This window comes from Hemitrygon akajei, chromosome 5 (assembly GCF_048418815.1).
Source record: "Hemitrygon akajei chromosome 5, sHemAka1.3, whole genome shotgun sequence".
In the NCBI taxonomy this organism is placed as follows: domain Eukaryota; kingdom Metazoa; phylum Chordata; class Chondrichthyes; order Myliobatiformes; family Dasyatidae; genus Hemitrygon; species Hemitrygon akajei.
The window spans coordinates 139,168,267-139,195,277 of NC_133128.1; the positions used below are offsets into that span (position 1 = coordinate 139,168,267).

Below are 27,011 nucleotides of genomic sequence, written 5' to 3' on the forward strand. Positions count from 1 at the left end.
CAGTGTGCCGGGAAAGGGGGTAGTTAAACTGACGTTTTCTTATATCTGAGTTTGCCTCCCTCCCCCCCCCCCCCACCACCCCCGTCCTTGACAGCCCGACCGTTCTCTATCCTTCACAATCTTTCCCTCTGCTCGTTTTCTCGGCCAAATCCCTCCCATGCCACAGTCTGTATCTTGGGAATCTCAGCCAATTCCCTCCCAAGTCACAGTCTGTATCTATTTTTTCCAAACTCAGCGAAGTCCTACCCATATATTTCTAATCTTCACTCTTAACTGGTCCTTTATTTCTCCAGTATTTTCGCTTTTGATTTGCCGAAAGAGCAGGTCGTTTTTTTAATTATCACGCCCACTTTTCTTCACCTTTCACATATTCTTTCCGTCGGTTCTCTTTTCTGAAAGACTCGGGGCTCGGGCATTCTTCTCTCTGTCATGTTTATTATTTAAACGATTTTAAATCGGGACCGGATTGTGTAAAACTAAATGAAAGCCGGCGTTCATTTCTTACCATTTTTGTCGGGTTGTGTGTTTTACTTTTTAATCCAGGAGTAAATGCCTACTTATTCTGGGAGCCTCGAGAGATTCGCATTGTAAAAGAGCAGCCCGTATCGATTTAACGCAATCATGTTGGTGAATAACTCGTTTACATAATTGCTGGGCACTGATTTCAAAGTTGGCCAGCGGCTGATTTAGAACCCCATGGAGTCTTTTCTATCTTTCAGTTAAAAACGCTATGAATAAAAGTTTAACTCAGACCTTCAGTGGGCCGCGTCTCGCAAATTGGTGTGTCTGATGCCTGTACTTCACGCACAACAAGCTCTTTGTAATCCCGATATTCCCGGACACTGGGCCAATTCTTCTCTTCCAGCTCTGCAGACTGACAATTGGTCTCCTCGCCCCTAAATACAATTATCCCAACACGTTTATTTCCCCCCCAAACGGCCGCAAACAGAGCCGCGGTAATGCTGCAATGATCGCGAGTGGCAGGTTGTAAATAACCGGGGTAATAAGGCAGGACGCTCTCTAAATGCAAAACCCGGCGCCAGCAGCTGATCACCCCTGTGTCCCTCTCTGTGTTGTTTTGGGGACCGAAACTGTCTGTGAGCGAGTCCCGGACAAGCCAAACACAAGAGAACGAGGACCACCATCCTTCACGTACCCTGAGCCAGAAGGTGATGGGGTGACACAGCCATGTCTAAAAGACTCAAACCCGTTCAACACATAGACTGAACGGTATAATCCATTCCCATTAATTTATGGTTATTGTCCATTTAACTGAAAACTACTGCAAATCGTGTGTGTGTGTGTGTGTGTGTGTGTGTGTGTGTGTGTGTGTGTGTGTGTGTGTGTGTGTGTGTGTGTGTGTGTGTGTGTGTGTGTGTGTGTGTGTGTGTGTTTTTAAAGGAGTTTATGCTTTCGAATTGCTTAGCGTGGACACATGTCATACCGCACAACTATTTAATGGATCAAATAGTTTTTTGCAGTTGTTGAAGCAATTGGATTAGTACTGAATCAATCCCAATCTGGAACCTGCACGCGAGTTTACGTAAACCGCATGCGCTTCCATTACAGGGCATGACGGGAGTTGTAGTTGCAAGCCGCTCTGGAGGCCTAAACACTTTCGCGCTTTAAACTACAATTCCTGAGGTGCTGTCGGCACCCTTCTCCCAGCCTTTCATTCCTCCAAGAACGTGTGTATATTTTGATGGAAAGGATGTCGGGACGCAACACATTTGCCACAAGGACTGTGTAACTGTAGAAGTTTGTACTGAGACGGTGGTTAAATCTCCCCGCCACTTTCGGCATAGATTCACTCTGAAATCACATCAATTGTTGGGAAGAGTACAAGATCCTATAAAAACAATACGTTATGGATCTGCTGAAAATCGTGCATATGAATATAGACGCCAATACAGTATGTTCTGGGATACTGGTGAAAAGGAGCTTTCAGTAGAAATATGTTTCAAAGAGCTGCCACGCAGAGATGGGACGAGTGGTCTGCCTCAGATCCCTAATAGTGCACTTACTGTTGCATTAAAGTTTTCAGTGCAATTAAGTGTTTGCATTTTCTGTCTAAAGGCCCCGGTTTTCGTTAACGGTACAGAGACATTAAAAAAAGTGTTGTGGGGGTGGGGAGGGAACAAGGGGAATATCATACAATAAATGCAGTACCGAAGGGTTGCTGCGCTGGGTGGGACCGCGGAGAGATCACGCCCCCTCTCCTCCATCTCGACCAATCATCAGGGGCAATGCTGTCCCACGTGACAGACGGAACGTTGCAAGTTTCAGGAAAATGTGAATGAGAAAAAGCGGAGCGTAATTTGAAGCTTTGATGGATGTGACCCCTGGCTGCGAAACCCCCCCCAACCAGAGCCTATTTCACACTCGGATCTTGAAGGAGCCCCCGGATCCCGGAGAGCGATGATATCCAGGGGAAATCGGAGCCTCGGACCATCGGGCTACTGACTTGAGTCTTTGCACCTTGGACTTGCTCAGCTCTTGCCCGTCCTTCTTGACTAGCCTCGCCGCATCTGGGCACCCTTCGCTTGTATGTGCGCCGACTTCAGCCCGTTGACTGTGATGCAGCGACCATTGGGAACCGGCACCGCCTTCAGCATAGACTCCCTGATAGGCACCAGTCCTCAGCCCAGTCCCGGTCACTTCGTCTACACCGGCTACCCTATGTTTATGCCCTACAGACCGGTTGTCCTGCCCCCGCCAGCCCTTCCACAGCCTTCTCTGCAGCACAACCTCCACGCCGTGCCAAGTCCTCACCACCACCAAGTGAGCAACCTGACCGGCTCTCTCTCCAACGGCTTCTGCACCAGCCTGGGCCAGGGGATGGCCGTCACCACCCTCATGGCCACGTTACCGGGCACGGGCGAAGGCAGCCGCAGCTTCCCGTCTTCCCCCAACCAGGAGCCGGCCAGGAAGTTCATGCAGACTCTGGTGACCCTGGACAAGGCTGAAGGCGGGGTGCAACAGGAGGGAGAAGAAACCAAAGCGTTTCTGTGTAAGGACACCCCGGCTCTGTCTTTCCCGGTGTCCGAAGCCGTGCACGCAGTTATAGGTAAGATCATCGTTGCGTAAAAGAATACTGTCACCGGCAAAAGCGCAGAATTGTTCACGGTCGCCGTTTATTAATAACAGCCTCCATGATGGAAAGCCTCCGTGCATTCAGAGTTTCACTGATTTTAAGTTCAATCGGGTGCATTACAAAACATGCCGACTGCATTCTCCCGTCCTGGGTTCCATCAGTGAAACAGCGAGCTTTGAAACAAAACTTACACATTGTTATGCGCCACTAACACGAGTTACAGTTGAAAGAGAGCGGACACGCTATCTCGGAGGAATTTGCAAAATTAAACAGAGATGCGGGATAAATAGCCTTTGGAAATTTTGCATCTTGCCTCACTGTAGTTCGGGCCGTGTTATTAACATATGAACTAGTGCGTCTTTGAATTGACCCGAACTCTAGAAATTCAGACAGTTATTCTGAACCATTTTATCAGCGTGTCTTTAATTAATTCCGATACATTTTTTGAAAAATGTGATCGCAAATAGCTCTTCATTTTAAAAAGATAAGTGAAAATGATGAATAACAAAACAGTGTTCTGAAGTTTAGAGAAAAGAATTAAGTTTAAATAATTAGTTGTAATCTAATTAGGCACATAGATTATTGATAAGTTTGAAATGTCAAATTATGTTGTATTTTCCCCCCTCTCTCTTTCCCTCCAGGTGCCGTCACGACTAACAGGACACAAGAAAAAGCAGAATCAAAGGTGGACGAAGAACCCAAAAGCAAAGATGAGAGTTTTTCCATGGACAGTGATCTCGATTATAGCTCTGATGAGAACATCACATCCCAGGCTGCTCACAAGGGAGAGGAGAGCGGCGTCGGCCTGGAGGAACACAGCCACCACACTACCACCCCAACAAATACAGCAACAGGCAAGAACCGGAGGAGGAGAACAGCCTTCACCAGCGAACAGCTGCTGGAACTGGAGAAGGAATTTCACTGCAAGAAGTATCTCTCGCTGACCGAGAGATCTCAGATCGCTCACGCCCTCAAACTGAGCGAAGTGCAGGTCAAAATCTGGTTTCAGAACCGCAGGGCCAAGTGGAAACGGGTGAAGGCGGGCAACGCCAACTCCAAGTCGGGAGAACCGTCCAGGAACCCCAAAATCGTGGTGCCAATCCCAGTGCACGTCAGTAGATTTGCGATCAGAAGCCAGCATCAGCAACTGGAGCAGCCCAGACCCTGAGACAAAACTTTCCAACGAGGCGAGATTAGGGGCAGAGCGCGCGCACACACGCACATATACACAGAGAGAAACAAACTAACTTCCCGGGTAAAAAACCCAAGACTTACAACAGACAGACCCCTATTTATTATAAATAAATAATTATGCTTTGTTTGTATATAAGAACTGAGAAAATGCATCAACTCTATACGGTATTTAACTGTTTCGTGGACCAAAACGTGTGCACTGGGAATATCGCGAACGTCTACATGCCAGGAGAGAAAGAGACCGCGATACTAAGATTCACATTAAATCCATCTTCCATTGGTGTTTAGACCACTTTGCATTGTTTCATCATATGCCAAAAGGTAAATTCCGTGAAATATTGCTATTTAATGTCATTTTTAAATGTTCATGAGGACACGGTCGTTGTGATAGATCTTTTTGTTAATATATATTTTTTTCGGCGTAATTCGCTTTTGAAATTGCAGTTCATTTTTAAAGGAGGAAAAAAAAGACGAGTGTGACTATATGAAATGATGTTGTTAATTTATTTTACGTTTTCTTTTTGGAAAATAATTGTAGCAAATTTCTTATAAATGATGAAAATTCTCCCAAAAACGTACAAAAATGCTTTGTGAATAAAACCGAGCGTTGGTTCCATAAAAAAATATCAATCAGCCCTTGCTAAGTTTTGCGTTACTAAAGGTTAAACATTCGAGGTATATTCTTTGGTAAAGTGAAGGGTGCGGTGGGGGGGGGGGAGTGGTAATCTGGTACATTGTAGTGAGATGCTGATTTAAAGTGAAATTTTGAAGCTGAAATTAAAAAAAAGAAATGTGAACGCCCCGACTCGGGAGAGCGGACTTTACTGATCTCCGGACAATTAGAAAGTTTCGCCGGAATCACGGGTTGTTAATGTGCTGGCGATCAAATCGATCTGATATGGGTGTGAATTTACTGCCCGGTAACAACGAACCTCTACCCGCTTTAAGTTATTTAACTACAAGAGCAGTACGAATTTAATATTTAAATTTACAGAACAAACTCTGCAAAGATGCAAATGAGTGTCAAGACTTGAGAACACTCCGGTTAGCTGAACTATTTTGAAGGGATTATACTAATTAATACATAATCTATAATTAATAAGAAAATAATTCCAAAATCCATTCTATCGGCACCTTTAACTACTTCCCCGAAAGCATCTAGCTTTCTGTGACCGAATAAATAAGATCTAAGATACTTTTAAAAGACCCAAGTATTCGCCAATGGGCCCGATCTGTAAGGATTTAATCCCCAAACTAAAATCGGTGCGATTTGTCAGAGAAACATTCGGAACAGCATTAAAATTAAGACTAATTGAGAATGAGAGCCAGTTGTAACAATCCTTATAATTTAAAATCTCATCGTTGTGTACAACAACTGGGAATTTCATGACAAGCTGGGCGAATTGTCACAAGAGTTTAGCCTGCCGGCTATTTGGATGGGCAAAAAAGATATAATGAGAGTTTAAAAATAAACTGCCAGTTGCGCGCATGAAACCACGTTAGGGATGATTACCAATGCAGTTTAAGGATTGCTCCTCGCTGAGAATTCCGTTCACAAGAGCTGGTGAACGAGGGGGAACGAGTGTTGGAACTGTGCCGATGTAAATACCCCCTCGGGAAGTTCATCCTGTTTCACTTCTTTTTGCTGAGAAAATATTACCTACAAATCGATTTTATAAAGGACGTACAAAAAACTCCGGCGAACAGTTGGCAAAGATCCGCCGGTGTTCCTGATGCCCCCTGTAACTAAATCAACCCTTACAGAAGGTCAAAACGATTGATGGCAGATAATTTACCCTGGCCACATATCATCTAATTCCCTCCTACCACAAAAAAACAAAGTCGTCTCTGCACCCCTCCCCCAGCTCCACCTCCCTCCAAAATGTTAGTGGCGACAGTGACAGTGTTGTATTGTGGCTGACCCTGACCCCAAATAAACGATACACGACAGGATGTAGCGAGTACAAGATAAACAACTAGGCATTTGATCGCTGTCACCATTGCCATCATCAGCGCTTTAATTTGGCTGCCTAATGAGTCAGATCGCAGGGAGAGATAAAAATTGTCAATCGCCATGGCTTTTAATGAATTTTTTTGCAAATTGTAATCAACCCCGACCGTCGCAGCCCAGTGATTAATGGGCCCCAGGAGAGATGGCTAGCACCTCGCTTTTCATTACATCTCATACACGCTGCACTAAATTAACAGCAACTTGTCTGCGCTTAAAATTAAGTCCCAATGATTAATTTTGATGGGAGTCTAAAGAATAGCTCGTCCTAATAGTTACTGGCCCGCGATGCTTTCTCAGACGAATAGAGCTCCGAGCTGGTTATTTCACCTCCCCCTTCAATAACTCGCACACTCACATTCAACACATCGAGGCGGGGGCTGCGAGAGTCTATTTGTTTTATTGTTAAAAGTCAGAATTCTGCCCAGAAATGCCAGCACTGGAGAATGCATCGGATAACTGAACTACTTTGATGGAGGTATAGATATTAATAACACATAATTAATAGTGGAGTTAATTCTGTTCGCATAGTTAACACAATATCCCCAGCTCCCCAGATTTCCTTTCTGTGAAAGGAATTACCGTCCGATCACAGAATCACTGGTCAGTTTAAAGGGGTTTATTAATCTCCAATTATATCACAATTACCTCATTAACTGGGACTATTGGGTTGGTGTCAATAATTAGAGACTGAACATGGTCTAGAATAGTTATCTGTAACCATGACTTGGGAACTGAAAATGCAGATTCATGCTTCATTTCAATCGTACAGGGCTAGTTTGTCAATTCCGTCGTTGCAGACAAGCGAGTTTCCCAAACTCCCTTATTACTCCGTGCTGTGTTTGGAAGTGCTCTTATCTGCATTGAGGAAGATACAAACAAAGACTTAAAATACGGAGTCAAAGAATTTACATAATATCAAAAAGGAAATTGCGCTCCGTCTTCTGAATATGGAGAAGAAATGGGGTTTAGTTAAACCGGCATGACAAAGCCCAAGAATGCTTGATGTTAGTGGGGAACTTAAAGCTGCGAGAGAAAAAAAGCAGCCTTTTCAAAGGAAAGCAAAGGCGGGAATATTTACATTAGAATTGTCCACAAGAATGTTATCCAAAATTTGTACTGTGCATCATTTTATCAAAATCATGTCGCGCTGTTTGTGTTGACATTCCCTGGTTTAATAGTGCCAGGGTAATGATGACTGGAAGCACTATGTAGTGTCGCTCGTCTTTCTGTCTTCTCGCCCCTCCCCCCACCCCCCAACAGGAAAGTTGACCCTGCATCTCCCAAATTGTCAGATGGCACAAGGAGCGGAAACTAACTTCAGGGATATTCCTTCTCCAATTAACCGGAAGAACGGCGGTCTGCTGTTCTCCCGCAACGCACCGCATTTCAAAACACCGCCTGTGTTTCGCTGCGACGTCGGAGCAGCGAAAACCATCAAACAACCCGGAGAAAGTACTTGATCATTGCGAAGTGCTCCTGGTGATAACATTACGCAGCGGACACGGGGAAGAGTTGTTTGATTGTTTTCTAAATTATAACTTTCTCAAAGTAAAACCGGGTCTTCATAATTGGATATCATGACAGTCTGGTCTTCATTCATTAACAAAACTCTAGAGTTAATTGAAAATGCCCATGCAGTGTGGCCAGGGGTTAATAGAAGATGTCTAGCTCTGTCTTGGCATAGCCGGGTGCGTTGCGAGGGAGTTTTAATATATGTGCGGGTGATATTCGCTGTTAAAATGAAGAGAGATAGAAGGTAATAAAAACCCATTAGATGAGTAATAATAGAGACCCGTTCTTCGCCTCACATTGCTTCGCGTATGCACCAAGCGACTGTACTATCCTCGAATGACCATAAAACCGAAGCTGGCTTTCTACATCTGGAAACCCACGTGGAACAGTGTGATTCTTTGACAAGCTAACTTTACAACTCTTTAAGCTGCTGAACTACAAAACGCACCCACTGTTTAAAACCCTCGTAGCCATACGATCAAGTGCTAATTTAAAACACAAGAGGTTCTGCAGATGCTGGAAATGCAGAGCAACACACACAAAATGCTGGAGGAACTCAGCAGGTCAGACAGCTTCGATGGAAATTAATAAACAGTCGACGTTTCGGGCCGGGACCCTTCACCAGGTCCTGATGTAGGGTCTCAACCTGAAAGTTCAACTATTTGTTCCATTCCATAGAAACTGCCTGACTTGCTGAGTTTCTCTAGCATTCTGTGTGAAGTGCGGATTCTCTCGCCAATTCTCTTACACGGCAAAGTCGCTGTTCTGTTTTAAAAGATTCGTTTAGCCAGCAGACAGTCAATTCGTAAACTCGGAACCTGTCAAATCATAATGCTCAAGGTTTATAATGATCAGGTTGGAGATAACAGAACGTTTTTCATTTACGATCAATACCCCAAAAAAGTATTTATTTCAAGATAGACAACTCCGGAGCAGATAGGGTCGCAGAGAAACAGAACTACAGTGTTTGTGAAACTTCTCTTGGTACCGGAGCGGTTTATCAGGTAAACTGACGAGGTCATTGTGTGAGGTTTTAATCCCCTCTCCATTCGAAATGTAAACTCATCAGTTATCATCATCCGCCCAATATCAGTAGCTGCACGGAATGAGGAGCGAGTTAATGTTTGATTTTTGCTCCAGTCAAAAAAAAAGGATGCAAGAATTTGATTGTATTTAATCTGAAATGATTACACGCTCTTAAGGCCAAAGAGCTGCGCACGGAGCTTTCAGATGTGAATTGTTGGATGTCATTTTAGTGGTGAATTACAGCCTAACTTTGGTTTTCATCTCTGTGGAGACGCCATTCCTTTCACTTACTCCTGAAGTGCGATATTTTGGAGCAAACGTTGTGCAGCATTAGCACCAATTATTTTAAGAAGTTGGTTAGGAAATACAGCAGTTATACACAGATCACGAAATATAACGAGATATAAGCATTAACCAAGTTAAGTGGGAAAGCAAGCCGCACACAGTCCCTCGTTTCTAAAGGGAAGACATTGAAAATCAGTGAGGTTGTGTTCAGTTCGCGGCTGGGAGCGTAGCACACAAATCCAGCATCCTTTTACTCAAAAGGTATAGAGGACACGGAGCTGTTGAACGTGTATGTTAAAATGATTTATTCTGTTCATTCCCGTATGCGGCGGACATTCATTTCCCACCTCCATTTGCCGCCGAACTGAATGATCGTTACGTCGCGTCTGGTGTTTAAAAAAGGTGGGGGGAGGGATTATTTCATCACTTGGATCTAAATTCCCCAGCTGCCGTGATGGGACTCGAACTCGAGTTTCTAGATCAATAATCCAGAACAGTGCAGTAAGGAAATCGGCGCGACTTTGTATTGGTGAGATGGTTAAAATTAAGAAGGGAGATTCAGAAGTCTCCGCTGTATTGAAAATCAAAGTGAATGTGCGAATAAGAAACTGCGGAGTTATAACTTTCTTCAGGGAGTGCTGAGAATACGGAATTAACTGGCACAAGAAGCAAGTGAGGTGGAAGTAATAGACCCATTTTTAGGGAATCTGGACATAAGAGAGAAATGGGTGGTTGGGTGAAATTCAACATAAACCCTGACAAGGATCCAAGATCAAAGAGCAAAGTTGATTTGCATATGTAGGTACATTCATGCAAAGAAAAACTTACTTGCAGCTGCATCCCAGGCATACAGCATCATATAAGCAGCTTTTCTCGAGAAATGTAAACAAATTAAACGTAAGGTATGCAGAATTTTTACCAGAAAACACAATGAGACTAAAGAAGGATGTGTGGGCCGAATGGCCTGTTTCGTAACCAATAGAAACACAGGGTTGTGCTGAGGGTGATGACGGTTACTGGTGACGCAGAATGCCAGTGTCTGTCCCTGGGTACTACAACACACACTTTGCCTGTTACAGACAACTAGTGACTGTTTCACTCGCTATCATTAATGCTGACAGACTCCTTGGACCTACCCTAATTGTTAAAGATTGAAATTACCTGTGCAGATGACTCTGCCTCATTGCGACCCGAATCGCCACAAATGTATCTTCACTCTAACGCATATTGACCGTTACCGATCCAGTGCTGTGGAGATTGACGCTCACAGACGAACACTGCCACTGTTATTATTATTGAATTACACCCCGTGTTTCATTGACTACAACTGATCCGCACAGTTAATGATTATTCTGAATCTAAGTGTTACGAATGTACTTTTATCACTCATTAGACGCTGAAAGTTACCGATGTTCAGGGTTATGAAATGTACACCAACTATTACCGATGTGCAAACATTGTTACCAATGCAACTCGTTGTTATGAGACATTATTTTAAATATGTACACCGGTTCTTACGGACGGACTGGCTTTACTTACAGTAAAGGTACCCTCAGATTATCCTATTACTGATGTAAATTATTTTAACTGTGCAGTAGTACAGATGGACATGATTTGAACAAACGTACACTGACTAGTACAGGTAGTACAAGTGAACTCTGACTTGAACAGGCGGGCTCTGATTGAAACAGGTGTCCTCTAACTGGTACGAGTGGCCCTGACTGGTACAGGTAGATTCTGACTGAAACAGGTGTGCCCTGGCTGATATAAATAGACACCAATTGGAACAGGTGTATTCTAAACAGTACAGGCGGATCCTGACTGGTACAGGTGGACACTGACTGGAACAGGTGTACTCTGCTTGTTCGAAATGTACATTGGTTGTTACACGTGTACAACTGCTGTAATTGTTCCATGTACACACGTATTTCCATAAGTGAACGATGTTACTGATGTAGATTGATTGTTACGTGTACAGTGGCCGTAAACAGACACATCTTCGCCCATGGAAACTATTCCTTGAGAACACTGAGCTTTTTTTTACAGATGTGTAATACTACTGATCTACGCTGTTCCGGATATGACCACTACCCGCTAATTCTGTGCACGGCTAAGTAGACTACAGTCACTGTAGCACACTAACAAAAGTAGACAGTGGCTGATGAAGGATGAGTCCGGCCGAAGCCCCGATGTGTAAAGTGAAGGTGGGGTGATGGTCTCGGCTCCCAAGGCAGGCGATGGGTATCCCAGCCAACGCACCTGCCCCTTCAGGAGGGACCCTGCCCATCGACCTCAACACGGGGACGTCCCAACAACAAGATGAGCTGTAAATATGGAACATCAGCTCGGAACCCCCCCCCCCCCCAGTATGCGCCCAGCTCCTTGTCTACGGGACTGGGAAAGTGGTCTTCAAGGCACACCGTGAATGTGGCCGGCTTCTAAAGGAATGCACAAGTCCAATCACGCACAGGACTACCGGGCGGTGTCAGAGCTGATCTCTCTCTCCTTTGGTCCCTGGATCCCCCACCCCCTCCCCGCCCTTCCCTTCCCGGTAGTGCATAAACCCTAATCGGCTTTAGGACACTTGATGCAATCCCACTGCCTTTGTCTCGCTGACAGCGCCGCGTTTTGTGATGTGACCGCCACTTGTTTAAGACCCCCCCCCCCCTCTAGTTCGGCGGCTGCGAGAATGCGAGCCGCTGCCTGAATTACAATGGATAAAGCGAGATTACACTAAACTGATCCCCATTAATAGCTGGGATCAATGTGGATGATGTTCCACGCCCGATCTGCAAACTCACTTTTTGGTTTAAAAAAAACCTCTTGCTTTATTGTTGACTCAGTCATTGAGCTGCAGTGAATCGGATCAGGGGCCCCGGCGTGACGCTTATAAAGGGAACGAAGTTCAGGAAGTCTGCAGCAGAGTTGCCTCCTGTAAAACTTTCCAGCCGCACTGGTAACCGTCACTGCGCTGCCAACAGATTATATGCATGTCCTCTCCAAACACGATGCCGAGCAGACAAGACCGCCATGCCTCTTAAGATATGAACAAGTTGTTGCAATTGTCGGGAACCGCAGTCGGAGCTGAAAAGGTTAACACAGCAAACCCATTTCTCCATTGCGTTGCCCTCGGATCTTTTGATTCCCTAACCCTGTCCTTGAACATTGGAGCTTTTCGGCTACTGGGTGGACAGCCAAGTGCTATGCTCTACCGACCATGGAGCCAAGGGTCTTGTGCTAACTTCTCAATTACTCCCAATGGCCTTGTGCCAACTTTACCATGAGATCCCTTGTTCTTGTATCACCTGCTTGGGCAACAAAACAGCAGAGCGCTGTCATACCCAGTCAGTAGCCGTGCAAGGCGCTCTGTACATAGTATGTGCCTACATTTTCCTCTCTGGCCCTCAAATTCCATAATTTTTCTTTGTGAAGGAAACACAGTCCTGGATGTTCAGCCAGAATTAACAGCAACATAAACAAATTGCTGGAGGAACTCAGCGGGTTAGGCAGCATTGTGCTGTGTTTCTAGCACCTGCAGGGCCTCTGGTGTCAGCCAGAGTTACTGTAACTTTAGTGGCTTCAGAAGCTGTCTCCAGGCAAGAGATGGGTCAGGAAGAGAAGAGAGCTGGGCCTTTTTGTACAGCAGCGGCAGTGGAAGGACCACAGTGTACATAGAACACAGGACATTGCAGCACAATGTTGAACACTATCTCTAATTCTGTGGTTGACCCTGTAGCTTAACATGAATATACAAATATCCATCCAACCTAGATCTAACTCACCACTATCCCACAAACAGCACTCAACTACAGATACCAAACATCTATTTCCAAAAAAATTAAACGCTAGAGACATTTGTGTATTTTATTAAAGAAAATAGCATAATAGACCACTTTTAAATAAAAACTTGATTGCTTTGTAGATATATGGCCAGTGCAGGATTAAACAAAGATAACAAGTGCTAATGATCAATGGCATAACGAGTTGAATGGACGAAACTGGTTAACTGAAACAGAAATGGGTGTAGAAGGAATCAAACCGGGCAAAGGAGCAACCGAAAGGTGAGGATGTGGCAGATGTGACAGTTTAACCCTCAAATCATCAACTCTTACATCATGACAAGAGTGAAGATAGAGACGAGACACAGGGTGGCCATCCTGCATCAGTAAGGTCTCTCCCAAGCAGAAATTTAGCGGCAGACAGGAGTTTCAGGATGTGCTGTCCAAGCTCTTCTGAGGAAGCACGAAGAAACAGGCATGAAGACCAGAAAGACAGAGGCTGGCCACAGAAATTGAGTGCAGCAGATGAGAGATACAGTGTATATACAGTAATAATTAAACCACTCATTAAACCAATTCTATAGAAACACAAAATCTCCAGCAAACTCAATAATATTCCAGCACTAAGCAGCCAATAAATCAGATACAATCTGAATATTAATGTCAGCTCAAAACTTAGAAACAACAGAAACTAATGCAAAAAAAGACTGAAATCAATTAAACCAGCACATTACCAATAAAAATACTACACAAGCTCACCACTAAATCTGTAGAAATCTGCAGTAATTCACAACACAGAAATTTTTTAAAAACAAACTTCAATGTTAATTAACTCATTGTTAAATCACCAATAAAACCAAATACTAACTCTTAATTAAATCGTCAGTAAATTCTGGTAGCAACTGGCCACTAATCCTGCAATGAAAACTGATAACAAATTAAAACAAACTAGCATCAACTCAACATTAAATCACCAATAAAATATATTTTTAGATTTAAGCAATTACAGCTTAAGCCCAGGTGGGATTGTGTTGTGACTAGGTTGGAGACGGTTTAATTGAGGAGGTTATGTTAGAAGATCTGCTCTAGCTAGTGTGGATTTTGTGGGTCCGTGTGAGGAGGGTCTATGGGTGGAACCACTCAGAAAGGGAATCAGAATCAAGTTTATTATCACTGATATATAATGTGAAGCTTGTTGTTTTGTGGCAGCAGTACAGCGCAAGACAAAAAAAAAGTTAACAATAAGAAATAAACTAAACAAATAGTTCTAAAGAGGAATAGTGAGGTAATGTTGACGGACCATTCACAAATCTGATGGTGGAGGGGTCGAATCTTCTCCTAAAACATTGAGTGTGCATCTTCCAGCTCCTGTACCTCCTCCCTGATGGTAGTATTGAGGAGAGGGCTTGTCCCGGATGATAGATAGATAGATAGATAGATAGATAGATAGATAGATAGATAGATAGATAGATAGATAGATAGATAGATAGATACTTTATTCATCCCCATGGGGAAATTCAACTTTTTTTCCAATGTCCCATACACTTGTTGTACATTGGAAAAAAAGTTGAATTTCCCCATGGGGATGAATAAAGTATCTATCTATCTATCTATCTATCTATCTATCTATCTATCTATCTATCTATCTATCTATCTATCTATCATAGATGATGAGGGTCCTCAATCAAGGATGTCGTCTTCTTGAGGCACTACCTCTTGAAGGTGTCATCGATGGTTGGGAAGCAGTGTCCATGATGCAGCTGCCTGTGTCGACAGCCCTCTGCAGCTTCTTTTGACCTTTGCCCATTAGCGCCTCCATTCCAGGCGATGATGCAGCCTGGACTGTTCAGGACCAATTTCTTTCAGATCACGATTATAGAAACATAGAATAGTACAGCACAGTACAGGCCCTTCGGCCCACAATGTTGTGCCGACCCTTAAACCCTGTCTCCCATATAACCCTCCACCTTAAATTCCTCCATATACCTGTCTAGTAGTCTCTTGAACTTCACTAGTGTATCTGCCTCCACCACTGACTCAGGCAGTGCATTCCACGCACCAACCACTCTCTGAGTAAAAAACCTTCCTCTAATAGCCCCCTTGAACTTCCCTCCCCTTACCTTAAAGCCATGTCCTCTTGTACTGAGCAGTGGTGCCCTGGGGAAGAGGCGCTGGCTATCCACTCTATCTATTCCTCTTAATATCTTGTATACCTCTATCATGTCTCCTCTCATCCTCCTTCTCTCCAGAGAGTAAAGCCCTAGCTCCCTTAATCTTTGATCACAATGCACACTCTCTAAATCAGGCAGCATCCTGGTAAATCTCCTCTGTACCCTTTCCAATGCCTCCACATCCTTCCTATAGTGAGGCAACCAGAACTGGACACAGTACTCCAAGTGTGGCCTAACCAGAGTTTTGTAGAGCTGCATCATTACTTCACAACTCTTAAACTCTATCCCTCAACTTATGAAAGCTAATGCCCCATAAGCTTTCTTAACTACCCTATCTACCTTTGAGGCAACTTTCAGGGATCTGTGGACATGTACCCCCAGATCCGTCTGCTCCTCCACACTACCAATTTACTTTGTTACTGTCAATTTACACTGCCATTTACTTTGTACTCTGCCTTGGAGTTTGTCCTTCCAAAGTGTACCACCTCACACTTCTCCGGGTTGAACTCCATCTGCCACTTCTCAGCCCACTTCTGCATCCTATCAATGTCTCTCTACAATCTTCGACAATCCTCTACACTATCTACAACACCACCAACCTTTGTGTCATCTGCAAATTTGCCAACCCACCCTTTTACCCCCACATCCAGGTCGTTAATGAAAATGACAAAAAGTAGAGGTCCCAGAACTGATCCTAGTGGAACACCACTAGTCACAACCCTCCAATGCATTATGGACACATATGCATGAGTGTTTCAGGTAACATTACTGCCAGAAATATCTAAGCACTTATGGCATATATTTTAGAAGTGAAATACAACACAGACAAGTTCTCCGCTGTACATTTAGACTTACTAATTTTTGGGTAGAATATTCACCAACTGCTTCACGAAGCTGCAAAGACCAAAGGAGCTCTTGTGTACGGGCATCCAATGCACCCAGTTCAAAGGCCTGTATACCATTAGCTAACATCAGCAGAGAATGAGATTATATGTCAAGATTATTCACAGTGAACATGTTGTACCCTTGCTTATCTTGACTGGCCCTCTGCTGGTTGGGTTCAGCCATGGGTATTGCATCCCAGCTGTCTACACGTTATGCAAACACGAGCAGTACAATATGGAGAGCAAGTTGTTGCCCACGCAGCAGTCTCCCCCTCTTCATGCACCTGATGAATCCAAAGGAATGGCAGAGACTAATACAGTCTGGCAGTCAGCATTGAACCCAACGTTGGACTTCCTTAGGGACTCCAGCTCTGGATTTTTGCACCTGGTTTACTCCTGAAGCCTTCCCCGAGAGGGCATGGCTGCGAGGCAGTGAAAGTTTGAAATGAGAGTTTTCCTTCTCCTAGGTGAGCTACCAACCTCGGATGGCGAGCTCCATCTGCTCAAAACAACTGGTTTTAAGGCATCAGTAACCAGCCCTTGCCCCTCCTCCCGCTCGTAGAAATTGATCCACCATGAGAAGGCCAGGAGGTGGACTTGTTTGTCAGAGGCTATTTGAGACGGAGACGCACATCAGGGGAGGCAATCAATATGTAGTGGGAGCTTATCTCCAATATCTCCCCCAGCTATAACAACCTTAAAGGACCTTGTTTATCTTACAAAGTGCAAAACATTAGAGCTCTGTGGGCTTTCAGTCTAGAATTAGTGTTAGTTCTGAAGACAGGTCTGTTGTGTTTCCTGAGCCATTGTACTCACTGATAAATGTACTAGTATAATCATACAGTCAAAGTTGAGTTTGTTGTCAGATACTTTATTGTCATATGCACTATATTACATGTACTGTATGCATTGAAAAACTAGCAGCAGCATCACAGGCACATAGCGACAGATAAACACCATTCACAAGAAAAACAAATATCATTTTTGCAACAAAAACTTCAATGAGAATAAAACAAAATGTTAATTGTAGTGCAAGTAGTCAAAGTAACCAGAGTATTGTTATACTGAGGCAGTGATTAGGGTTTTTCAGGTTGGTTCAAGAACTGAATGGTTTAAGGGAAGTAACTCTTCTTGAACCTGGTGGTGTGGTGGTCAGGTATCTCCTGCCCAGTGGTAGCTGTAAGAAAATGACATGGTCCAGATGGTGGATGTTGACTCCTGAGGCAGCTCCTCCTGTAGCTACCTCAAAGAGACAACTACACTGGACAACAAAGATTTTGCTTCCTGAATACCTTTAGGTGTATCTTATGAATTTTGGGCTACTGATCATGAAAATCACCATGAAATTTCCCTATCATGCTCCATTTTAAATACATTTATGTTTATTATTTCAATTCATAATTCAATTAAATTCAATAAGTCAATTAAAATGTTGCCTGCAATGTAAGCTGGAAAGTTTCCTATCTTGTCCAGGCATGCTTGGGCATGCTTAGGCAGCGTGGCTGCTGCATGGCAGGACAGGTTTTAGTAATAATTATTGGGTTCAGGGACTGTAAGGATGGAACTTGCTATCACTAGACACAAACATTTCTATGAAGGATTTTGATATTTGAGACAGATGCTTCCCACAATAACTGATGCCAAGATTAAGGAAAGAATTTTTGTTGGTCCACAAATCAAACAGGTCATCAATGACGGGCAATTTGAAGAATTTCTAGTGGGACCGGAGAAAATCACATGGAAGGCATTCAAGGAAGTTGTTGAAATTTTTCTCAGCATCTACAGAGCACCAAACTACATGCAGCTGGTTGAAAGCATTCTTCAAGCATACAAAACCATGAAATGCAACATGTCACTAAGGATTCATTTTCTGCATTCCCATTTGGACTTCTTCCCTGCAAATCGTGGTGCTGTCAGTGATGAGCATGGTGAAAGGTTTCACCAGGACATTGCAGTCATGGAGCAAAGATACCAGGGCAACTGGAATCCATCAATGCTGGCAAATTTTTGTTGGACACATAGTGAGAAGCCTCAGACACTGAGTCAAATGAAAATCATTTACAAAATGTTTTAACTTAGTTGAACTATTGCAAAACATCAGCACCATTATGCAATTAAACACATTATATTCAATAAAAGTTAATTTGTTGTTTCTCCAAATTCCTACGTGATACAAGTATTCTGAAATTATATTTGTGTTCATCTTCAAGCAGTCTATCACAAACAGAAAGAAATTTTGAGGAAGCAACACTTTTGAAAAAAAATTGTTGTCCAGTGGGGAGAGATATGCCTATGATGTACTGGGCTGAGCCTGCTACACTTTGCAGAGTCTTACATTCCTGCCATACAAAACCATGCAGCAACCAGTCAGGATATTTACAACAGTATGTCTGTAGAAATCTGTAAGAATACTTGGTGACATGTTTCATGACCTCTTTAATGTTCCAAGAAAGTAAAGAAGCTAGTTCAAAGTTCAAAGTAAATTTATCAAAGTACATATATGTTACTATATACTACCTCGAAATTCATTTTCTTGCAGGCATACTCCATAAATCCATAATTGAATAATAACAATAATAGAATCAATGAAAGACCATACCAATGGGCCTTCAACCAGTGTGCTGCAAAAGACAAAAAGCTGTGCAAGTATACAAAGAAAGAAATAATAATAAAAATAAATGTTAAGAGTCACTGAAAGTGAGTCCATAGATTGTGGGAACATCTTCCTTGTACTTGGGTCCAGGACAGGCCAATTAACCTCCAACCTGCATTTGGCTTCATCGTGACAGTTGAGGAGGCCACGGACAGACAGGTTGATGTGGGGATGGGAAGTCGCCATTCAGAGATCCTGGCAGACACTGCAAACGTACTAAATTAAGATGGTCTTGTTGGAGTAATGCTACCGCTCAGTGACACCGAGTCATCAGGATTTCCAAATGGCCAGGTAATGGAGAGGAGATGATCATCTTCTATGGCAGGTGGGTCAGGATGATGGGTACTTTGGAAAGGTACGGGCTTGGATGGATGACAGAACCTGGTTAAAAAAAAATTACTAAAACATAATTTGAAGAATAATGATTTTATTTTACCATAATACAGCACAGACCTCTTGTGTCCATGCTGGCTCTGTGACTGCTTTCTATTTAGAGTCATAGGTGTGGAAACAGGCATTCTGGCCACCACGCAGACCAACAAGTACTCAGTTAGACTAATCCTATCTTATACTCCGCAAGGTCCCTCATCTTATTTCATTGATTATAACTAGAGCTAGAATTTTTCAGGCTTACCCACTGAATGTAGCCCAAATTCCTACTTGACAATATACTTAAACTTTTTAAAGTGGGGCAGCCAAAAGGTGAACTGGGCAGCAATGTGTAATTTGGAGCAGCCAGGTCTTATTTATTGACATTCCCAATTTAGTTACAATTTGTAGTTGAAATTGAAATCTGATGCAATAGCTTCTTTTAATTTACTACAAGTACCCAGTTCTGCCAGATAATAACCAATGAAGCTCACAAAATGAATTAAAAATAAATAAACCTTATATATAAAATAAGATCATGGCTTAATAATTTAAAATATCCTGGTCCTGTTCCATCTGCTTGTTTTGCCAGTGACCTTAAATCCAAATCCTTTGCTTATCCACTCTCCTACAGGGGCAATGATTTCCTTTATTGAAACACCCAGTATGGGATCATGTTTAATTTTAATCACTGTACAAAGGACCGCTCAAAATGCCTGAAATGTTATAGGAAGGTTGAGATATGCAAAACCCAATGATATATGATTTAGAAGCTTTTCAAAGTGGATCTTGTCTCTTTCAGTCAACTGAGGGGATGCTAACAGCTCCTGGAGTAATTGTAACTGCTTGTAATTGATGTATTCCTGTCATTATACTGCTGTCACCTCATGAAATAAACTGATAGTGGAGTTGTGCCATGAATAGGGACACACACAAGAGCCTGAGCAACTTGTTGACAAAGACAATGTGCCTCTGACCCGTTTTGAGAGACTGCAGTTCTGACTTTTTCATTATCAGACCGATGTGCATCAAATTATAATATTAATATTGATGATTCTAATGTGTCATGATGCATAAACACCTCAAAGTGCTTTATTGATTAACTATGAAGCAATTTCATGAGTGTTGCTGAGTTTGCAACTGCACAGGCGCTTAGCTACGATTGCCCCATCGCAGCCGAGGACTGGATGTGATAGGTGGCAAAGATGCCTCGAGGGCTCAGGGGAGAGGGCAGGTCTGGTCCGGCTGAAGCTTCCACTTAGGGAGCAAAGACTGTGGGAAGCATGTTGTGTCACTGAAGTCAGTAAGAAGTGGGCAGGCTATTGCTTTTTATAATTGTCACTGCTGACCCATGTCATTACTGCCATGATTCTAGGCTCTGAATGTCCTCCCTAGCTCTCCTTTACAAATATTCCTGGACTCTAATGGCTCGCTGTCAAATTTAGTCTGATTTAAACACTTTGGGATAACTTACCCTGTTGTTGCAAAGTTCCCAAATTTTTGTTGAGGACTGAATTGTCCGCTTAAGCACTGAACACTGGTCTCCATCAGATAATCACCTCCAGCACATCTCGAAGACAGTGGGAGAGTCGGCACCAGAATATAAGCTGAGGAGCTAGCTGCAGGGTCTGTTCAAGTGTCCTGAGGACAACTCAAACTCCACTCTCCTCTCCCCCTTGAAGTCACCAATTTTAAACTGGATATACAAACACTGGTACTTTACTACACACGTCCTATATCTAATAATGTGGCCTCTGAGTGTATACCCATGGTCCTCTTCTGCTGTAGCCTGTGCACACTACAAGTTGAGTTGTGCGTTCAGAGATGTCCTTCTGCACACCACTGTTGGAACACACGGCTATTTGAGATATTGTCATCTTCCTGTCAGCTTGAACCAGTCTGGCCATTCTCCTCTGATCGCTCTCATTAACAGGGCATGCTCGTCCCCAGAAATGCCACTCACTGGGTGTTTTTCTCGCACCATTTTCTGTAAACTCTAGAGAACGTTTTGCATGAAAGTCCCAGGAGATCAGCAGTTTCTGAGATACTCAAACCACCCTGCTGGCCCACGGTCAAAGTCACTTAGACCACATATCTTCCCCATTCTGATGTTTGGTCTGAACAACAACTGAACTACATGGCCATGTCTGCATGCTTTTATGCATTGAGCTGCTGCCACATGATTGGCTGATTAGATTAGATATTTGCATTAATGAGCTGGTGGTGTACAGGTGTATTTAATAAAGTGGCTTCATATGTTCGAATGGTCTGTTTCTCGAATCAGGTGGAAGTCAATGGCAGGCAACTGGGAGAGGAAACATTAGCCCTGGGGGGCGGGGGGGGGCAGATCTACCTGTAAAATATCCATCCTGTGAGGTCAGATCCGGAATATCATCCAAAGTTTCCTGATCTGAATATCTCAACGGTATATGGACATCCTTGTGTTACTTTTTTTTAAACTTATGATGGGTTTTCCACAAAACATTGATTGGTGGGCTGCCTTGGTGGGTTTGTAAGTATTCTGCCTTTGCTCAAGAGTTCTCCCTGTTTTCTCAATAACTTCATTCCCGGTTTAGTTTAGTTGAAGGCAGTTTTCTTGTTCATCAACACGTTACAGTGTGCAAAGTGCTGGTGTACTTCTCAGCATTCTAATGAAAGACAGATTTAAATATTGATTGAAATTCCTTCAACTTCTATCAAGTGCTTCTAATGCTAAATAAAATGAACAAGCAATATAAAATGGCCACCCTGATGATGAAAGCTAATTGCTTAACCAGGTGATAATGAAAATTCAACACTGTGAACCCACAAGTAAGTAGTGAGATCTAGCAATTAGAAATAAAATAACAATCCAAATCAGGAAAGACGCGAGTCTTCTCCAATGATTGTCACCTTGTCGTGGTGGAGAGACTCGTGAGAGCGATGCCGTTTGGAGCTTAGCTCCTGATAGGGTCACTCACGGCAATAAGGTGAAGGGGGAAGTTCCAGGCAAAGAGGGATCCAATCAAGACCTCAGTGGGGGAGCTGGCAGAAGCTGATGACAATGGCAGTGAAGCCAGAGGAAGGGTCCCCAGTCATCTTGCATTCCATGCGTTTGGACCCCGATTTTGTCAAGGACCATGTGGTACATGCCCGTGCAGCAGCCTCCCCGCCTTAAACAAAGTCACACACTCCACTCTCCATTAAGAGAACAACCCCTTTGGAGAACATCATATTCACCTCAAGGGATCGCACTACCAGGGTGAATGGGTGAGTGGGAGAGATGGGAAAGGGGCTTGTTTTGCTGCTGTTGTGTCATTGTTGCCGCCTGTATTGTTCTGTGGAACATTGTTGGCCTGCTATATTGGTGCTGGAATGTGTGGTGACACTTGCAGGCAGTCCCCAGCAGAGCTTTGGGTGTTAATGCAAATAACACATTTCACTGTATGCTTCCATGTTCCTGTGATAAATAAATCTGAAATAAAAACAATTTAAAATGCATCTCTGTGGAGCACAGCAGAATCCAAACTGATGCAGAGCACACTCTGCAAATGGGACAAATGCAGGATAAAACACATCTCGGGTGCAGGACAGTGGGAATGCCACTCCACAAGAAATGCCATTGGGGGTGAGGTCTTTAACTGAGGACCTGTCTGGATACAAAGTCAAAATAAATCCCACCTCTTTATCGCAAGAAGAGCAGTGGGGTTATCCCTGCTGAGCAGAGTATCTCCCAGCGGTTATCCCTGCTGCTTGGCCAGTTTTAATCTACGCTCGCCACAAAATAAAATGATTATGTTACTATCACATTTCTATTGGCGGGAGCTTGTTGTGTAGCATTTTAGCACAACAGAAAGTAACTCATTAGTTGTAAATGTGTTGTGACAGCCTCAGGTTGTTAGAAGTGCTGCTCAAATGCAAGTCTTTATTTCTGCTTTCTTGAGGAGAACGGGCCCTACTTTGTCCCAGCAAAAGTTAAATCCAGTATTGGATGTTGTAAAGCAAGGAGTTCAATTGCCCTGTCATATGTAACTGCATGCATGGCCTGGCCAGGGAAGGAAGGATTAGATAAGAAACTCTTAATTTGCAGGCAATCAGATTACCGGCGAGTCTGTGCAGCCTACTGAACAAAAGTCTCAGGAAAGATATTCTGCTGTCCCTTTGTGCATCCCAGTGGGACGTGTTATAATAAGGATTCCGGGGAGGTTTCAATGTCCGCTATTGGCATCCTTAGGGTAATCTGATTAACAATAAAATTACCCAATGAGTTATAATTAGAGCCCCGTGGATTTCATGGAAATTTTTGCTGTATTTTACAGACACATCATTCTTCATTTATTTCATTTAGTGTCACGGGCCGGAGATGTGAAGTAAACAATAGCACTTTCTTCAATATCTAATGAAAAGAGTAATTATTCTAAACATATATCATTACACTCTTTGTAAACATTAAATACACTGCATTATCAAACTGATAAGTAAGAATGACGATTCTTTCTTTACGTGCAATATATCTTGTTTCCGGCGTTTGTATTTCTTGGTCATCTGTTTCAGATCTTTGTGATGGTATTACTGTTGAACGTTTTTTTTATGGAAGTGTTATAGTTACATAGATTTATATGGAACACACAGCACAAAAACAAACCAATCTTTTGATAGAGGCTATACTTCAAGTGATCTATCTGTGAAAGGGTAGATTGTTAATATAAATCTCACTGGTTGTATTTACTGAGGCACCCACATAAAAAAGAATCACACTGCTAGTTTTGTGACCTGATCTGTGCTGAATTGCTCCTGAATGGGGAATGGCTTTTATTTGGATTCTCACCGGCTCAGTACTTGACGTCCATAAGAAAGCAGCTCCAGGACCGGTACCTGGGATGATGAAGGAACAGTGATCTGCCTCAATAATAAGTAGGGAATCATATATAAAAACACTAAAAACCTTGGGCTTTTCTACGTGTTTCGAATGGTCCTTAGGCAAGTTCAACAACAAGTTGCACAACTGGAAACCAGCGCATCCAGAGGAATCCCACACAGTCACAGGGAGAACATGCAAACTCCACGTGGGCAGCTGCCAAGGTCAGGAGGGACTCCGATTTCTTGTGCTGGTAGGCGGCAGTTCCGCTAGCTGCACCATTGTACTGTCCTGGGTGAAGTCTTCAATCAAAAGCCATCTGATCCACCTTTTGACCAGTTTGTAAGAGCGTGTAGCAGGTGGAAGAAGTCCCAAGGTATGGAGGGCCTGCAGTCACTCATGCAACCAACTCAAGTCCCTACCCGGGGGACTAAATATTCTCAAAAGAGCCGGAGCAATATAATCTACCTCAGTGGGACCAACCTGGTCTGCGTAGTTCAATATGCAGCACAATCACAAGAGATTCTGCAGATGCTGGAAATCCATACACAAAATGCTGGAGGAACTCAGCAAGTCAGGCAGCATTTATGCAGAGGAATAAGCAGTTGATGTTGAGGTTGAGAAGGATAATAAATCAGCCATGTTGGAATGACGGAGCAGACTCAATGGGCCAACTGGCCTATTTCTGCTGCTGTGTCTTAATGGTCTTATGGTCCTATGTAGCATGTCACACCATTCCAAGTAAAGTGATAGAGAGCTCCAAGGAGAACAGGCCAAACTCTGTGATCCATTCAGGATTCCATTTCTGTATTTAGTTCTTCCTCTCCTCATCCAGCCCTTCTGGTATCAGCTCCTGCTCTTGGGAGGGGAGATCAGAACAAAGATTTTTGAGGCAACACTTGCACCTTTCAGGCTGTTACTGTGGCCTACAGTCACTGGACACAAAATCATGAGGGATATAGATATGGTAAATGCAAACTGGCCAATGGGTTTGGGTGAGATGAGAACTAAAGGTCATAGGTTATGGGTGAAAGGTGAAATATTTTACAAGGAACCTGAGGGTAACTTCTTTACTCAGAGGGTGGTACAAGTGTGGAATGAGCTGCCAGCAAAACTGTTGAATGTGTATTCGATTGCAATATTAAAGAGATGTTTGCTAAGTACATGGATGGGAGGGGTATGGTCCAGGTGTGGGTTGATAGGACTAGGCAGAATAACAGTTTGGCACAGCCCAATGGGCTTAAGGACCTGTTTCTCTGCTATAGCGATCTATAAATTGAATTGTGACCACATTATGGTAGTAGTTGGGCCAGTAAGGCAACCTATGACAATCATTTTATTAAATGTTTAATGCCATAGTTGAAGGACTAACTATAGTAGTATTATGAGAATGAACTATGGTATATTTTGTATTATCTAAAAATATTCAGATAATTTGCTGCAGTGGCAAGAGAGATTTGAGTATTGAAGTGTCAGAAGGAATAGAGGGCTGACTTCAGTGACAGACGATGGTGAGATGTTACAACATGATTTTAGAGACTTTTAGTGGAACATTGATAAATAGTCTTCAGAGGACTGACTGTAAGAGGATTCAGACCATTATCCATAGCAGTATTCAGACAATAATTGATCATTGTACAGTATTATGAAAGGATTAAATCTCATATTTTGAGGACTGACTATTGAAGAAGGCTAACAATGATACAGTTGATAGGATTATTAATAATACAGTTCAGTAGACTATGATAGTACTCTCAGAATTATTGTTATAATATTCAGCTGAACGTCAACCATGATAGAATGGACGTGGAGAAGATGTTTCCTATGGGTGGGGGGGGGGAGTGGTCTAGGACTGGAGGGCATAGCTCCAGATAGAAGGATATTACAGTAGACAGAGATGAGGAGGAATTTCTTCAGCCAGATTGTGATGAATGTGTGAAGTTCATTGCCACAGACAGCTGTAGAGGTCAAGCCATTGGGTATATTTAAAGTGGAGGTTAATAGGTTTTCGACTAGTAAGGACATCATAGACTATGGGGAGAAGGCAGGAGAATGTGGTAATGTGGTTGAGAGGGATAATAAATCGGCTATGATGGAATAGTGGAGTAGACTCAAAGGCCTAATTCTGTTCCAATGTTTTATGGTCTTTATTCCTGGTCTCAACACCGCAGAGCCCAATAAAATGGACAGCTTGGGAATGGGTTTAGACCTTGTTTCCTGGTGCTGGGCATTTAGTTTCAAGACTTGGCAAAGGGCATCACAGTGGGCTCCTGGCACAGCCGTTCCCTCACTAGTTCATTTCTGACTATATGGTGTTTGCACGTGCAACCTGTGTCATGAATTTAAACAAATTGCTACTCACATCCCAAAGATATGCAGGCTGGCGGGTTAAGCATCTGCAAATTGCCCTTGGTGTGTAGGTGAGTGGTGGAATTTGGGGCAGGAGGAAGTGGTGGGAATTTGGGGAAAATATAAGGGGATCAGTGCAACTGGGAGGTGGGCTGAACGCTCTATGACCCTATGACTCTAAAGGCAAGGTTACAATAGGAGTTATATACTGCACACTTTCCCACATCCCTGCAGTATTGAAGTATAGCACAGTAGCATAGTGATTAGTGTAATCACTTTACTGTACCAGTAAAGTTTTGGGGTTGGGGTTTAACTCCCGCCATTGTCCGTAAGGAATTTGTATGTTCTCCTGGTGAGCACCTCCCATATTCCAAAGATGTACAGGCGAGGGTTAGTGAGTTGTGGTTGTGCTATACTGGTGCTGGAAGTGTTGCAACACTTGCCGGCAGACCCCAACACGATCCTCAGATGTAAATGATATATTTCACTGTATGGTTTGATCTGCGTGTGATAAATAAAGCTAATTTCTTTTCTCTTTAATCATTCTGTACCATTATTTAGTTACTGTCAGTAATATTACGCCATCATATTCCAGCAAACCCAAATCCTAATCAAGAGAAGTTTCTGTGCTGTCTTTCTAATCAGATTATTGGTTTTGCATCTTGGCAGAACATATCTGAAATTTGTATGTTATATATGCATGTGCTCTTCCCTGTCATTACCCAATGATGTTAAATTTTTGGCAGCACTTTCCGTTAGATTGAAATTCATAATTTATATTTATAGACAAGATTTATATCACAGTTCTCACTTCAGGATCTCTCAAGGCTTTGCATCTCAGGAGATT

General features: G+C 43.1%; 1 protein-coding gene across 1 annotated transcript; it reads left to right on the forward strand.

Annotated features, from left to right (window-relative positions):
* Positions 1–2,296: 2,296 nt before the first annotated feature.
* gbx2 (gastrulation brain homeobox 2) lies at positions 2,297–4,889 on the forward strand. The gene is made up of 2 exons (XM_073046645.1): positions 2,297–3,067; positions 3,736–4,889. Exons 1-2 carry the CDS (start codon positions 2,548–2,550, stop codon positions 4,260–4,262), a joined length of 1,047 nt encoding a protein of 348 aa, XP_072902746.1. The 5' UTR covers positions 2,297–2,547; the 3' UTR covers positions 4,263–4,889.
* Positions 4,890–27,011: the final 22,122 nt, after the last annotated feature.

What these genes read in the sequence shown, in the direction of transcription:
- gbx2 (XM_073046645.1), top strand. Translation starts at nt 2,548, where the DNA reads ATGTGCGCCGACTTCAGCCCGTTGACTGTGATGCAGCGACCATTGGGA. An exon ending in AGCCGTGCACGCAGTTATAG is followed by an intron (nt 3,068 to 3,735) that starts GTAAGATCATCG and finishes CTTTCCCTCCAG; the next exon opens with GTGCCGTCACGACTAACAGG.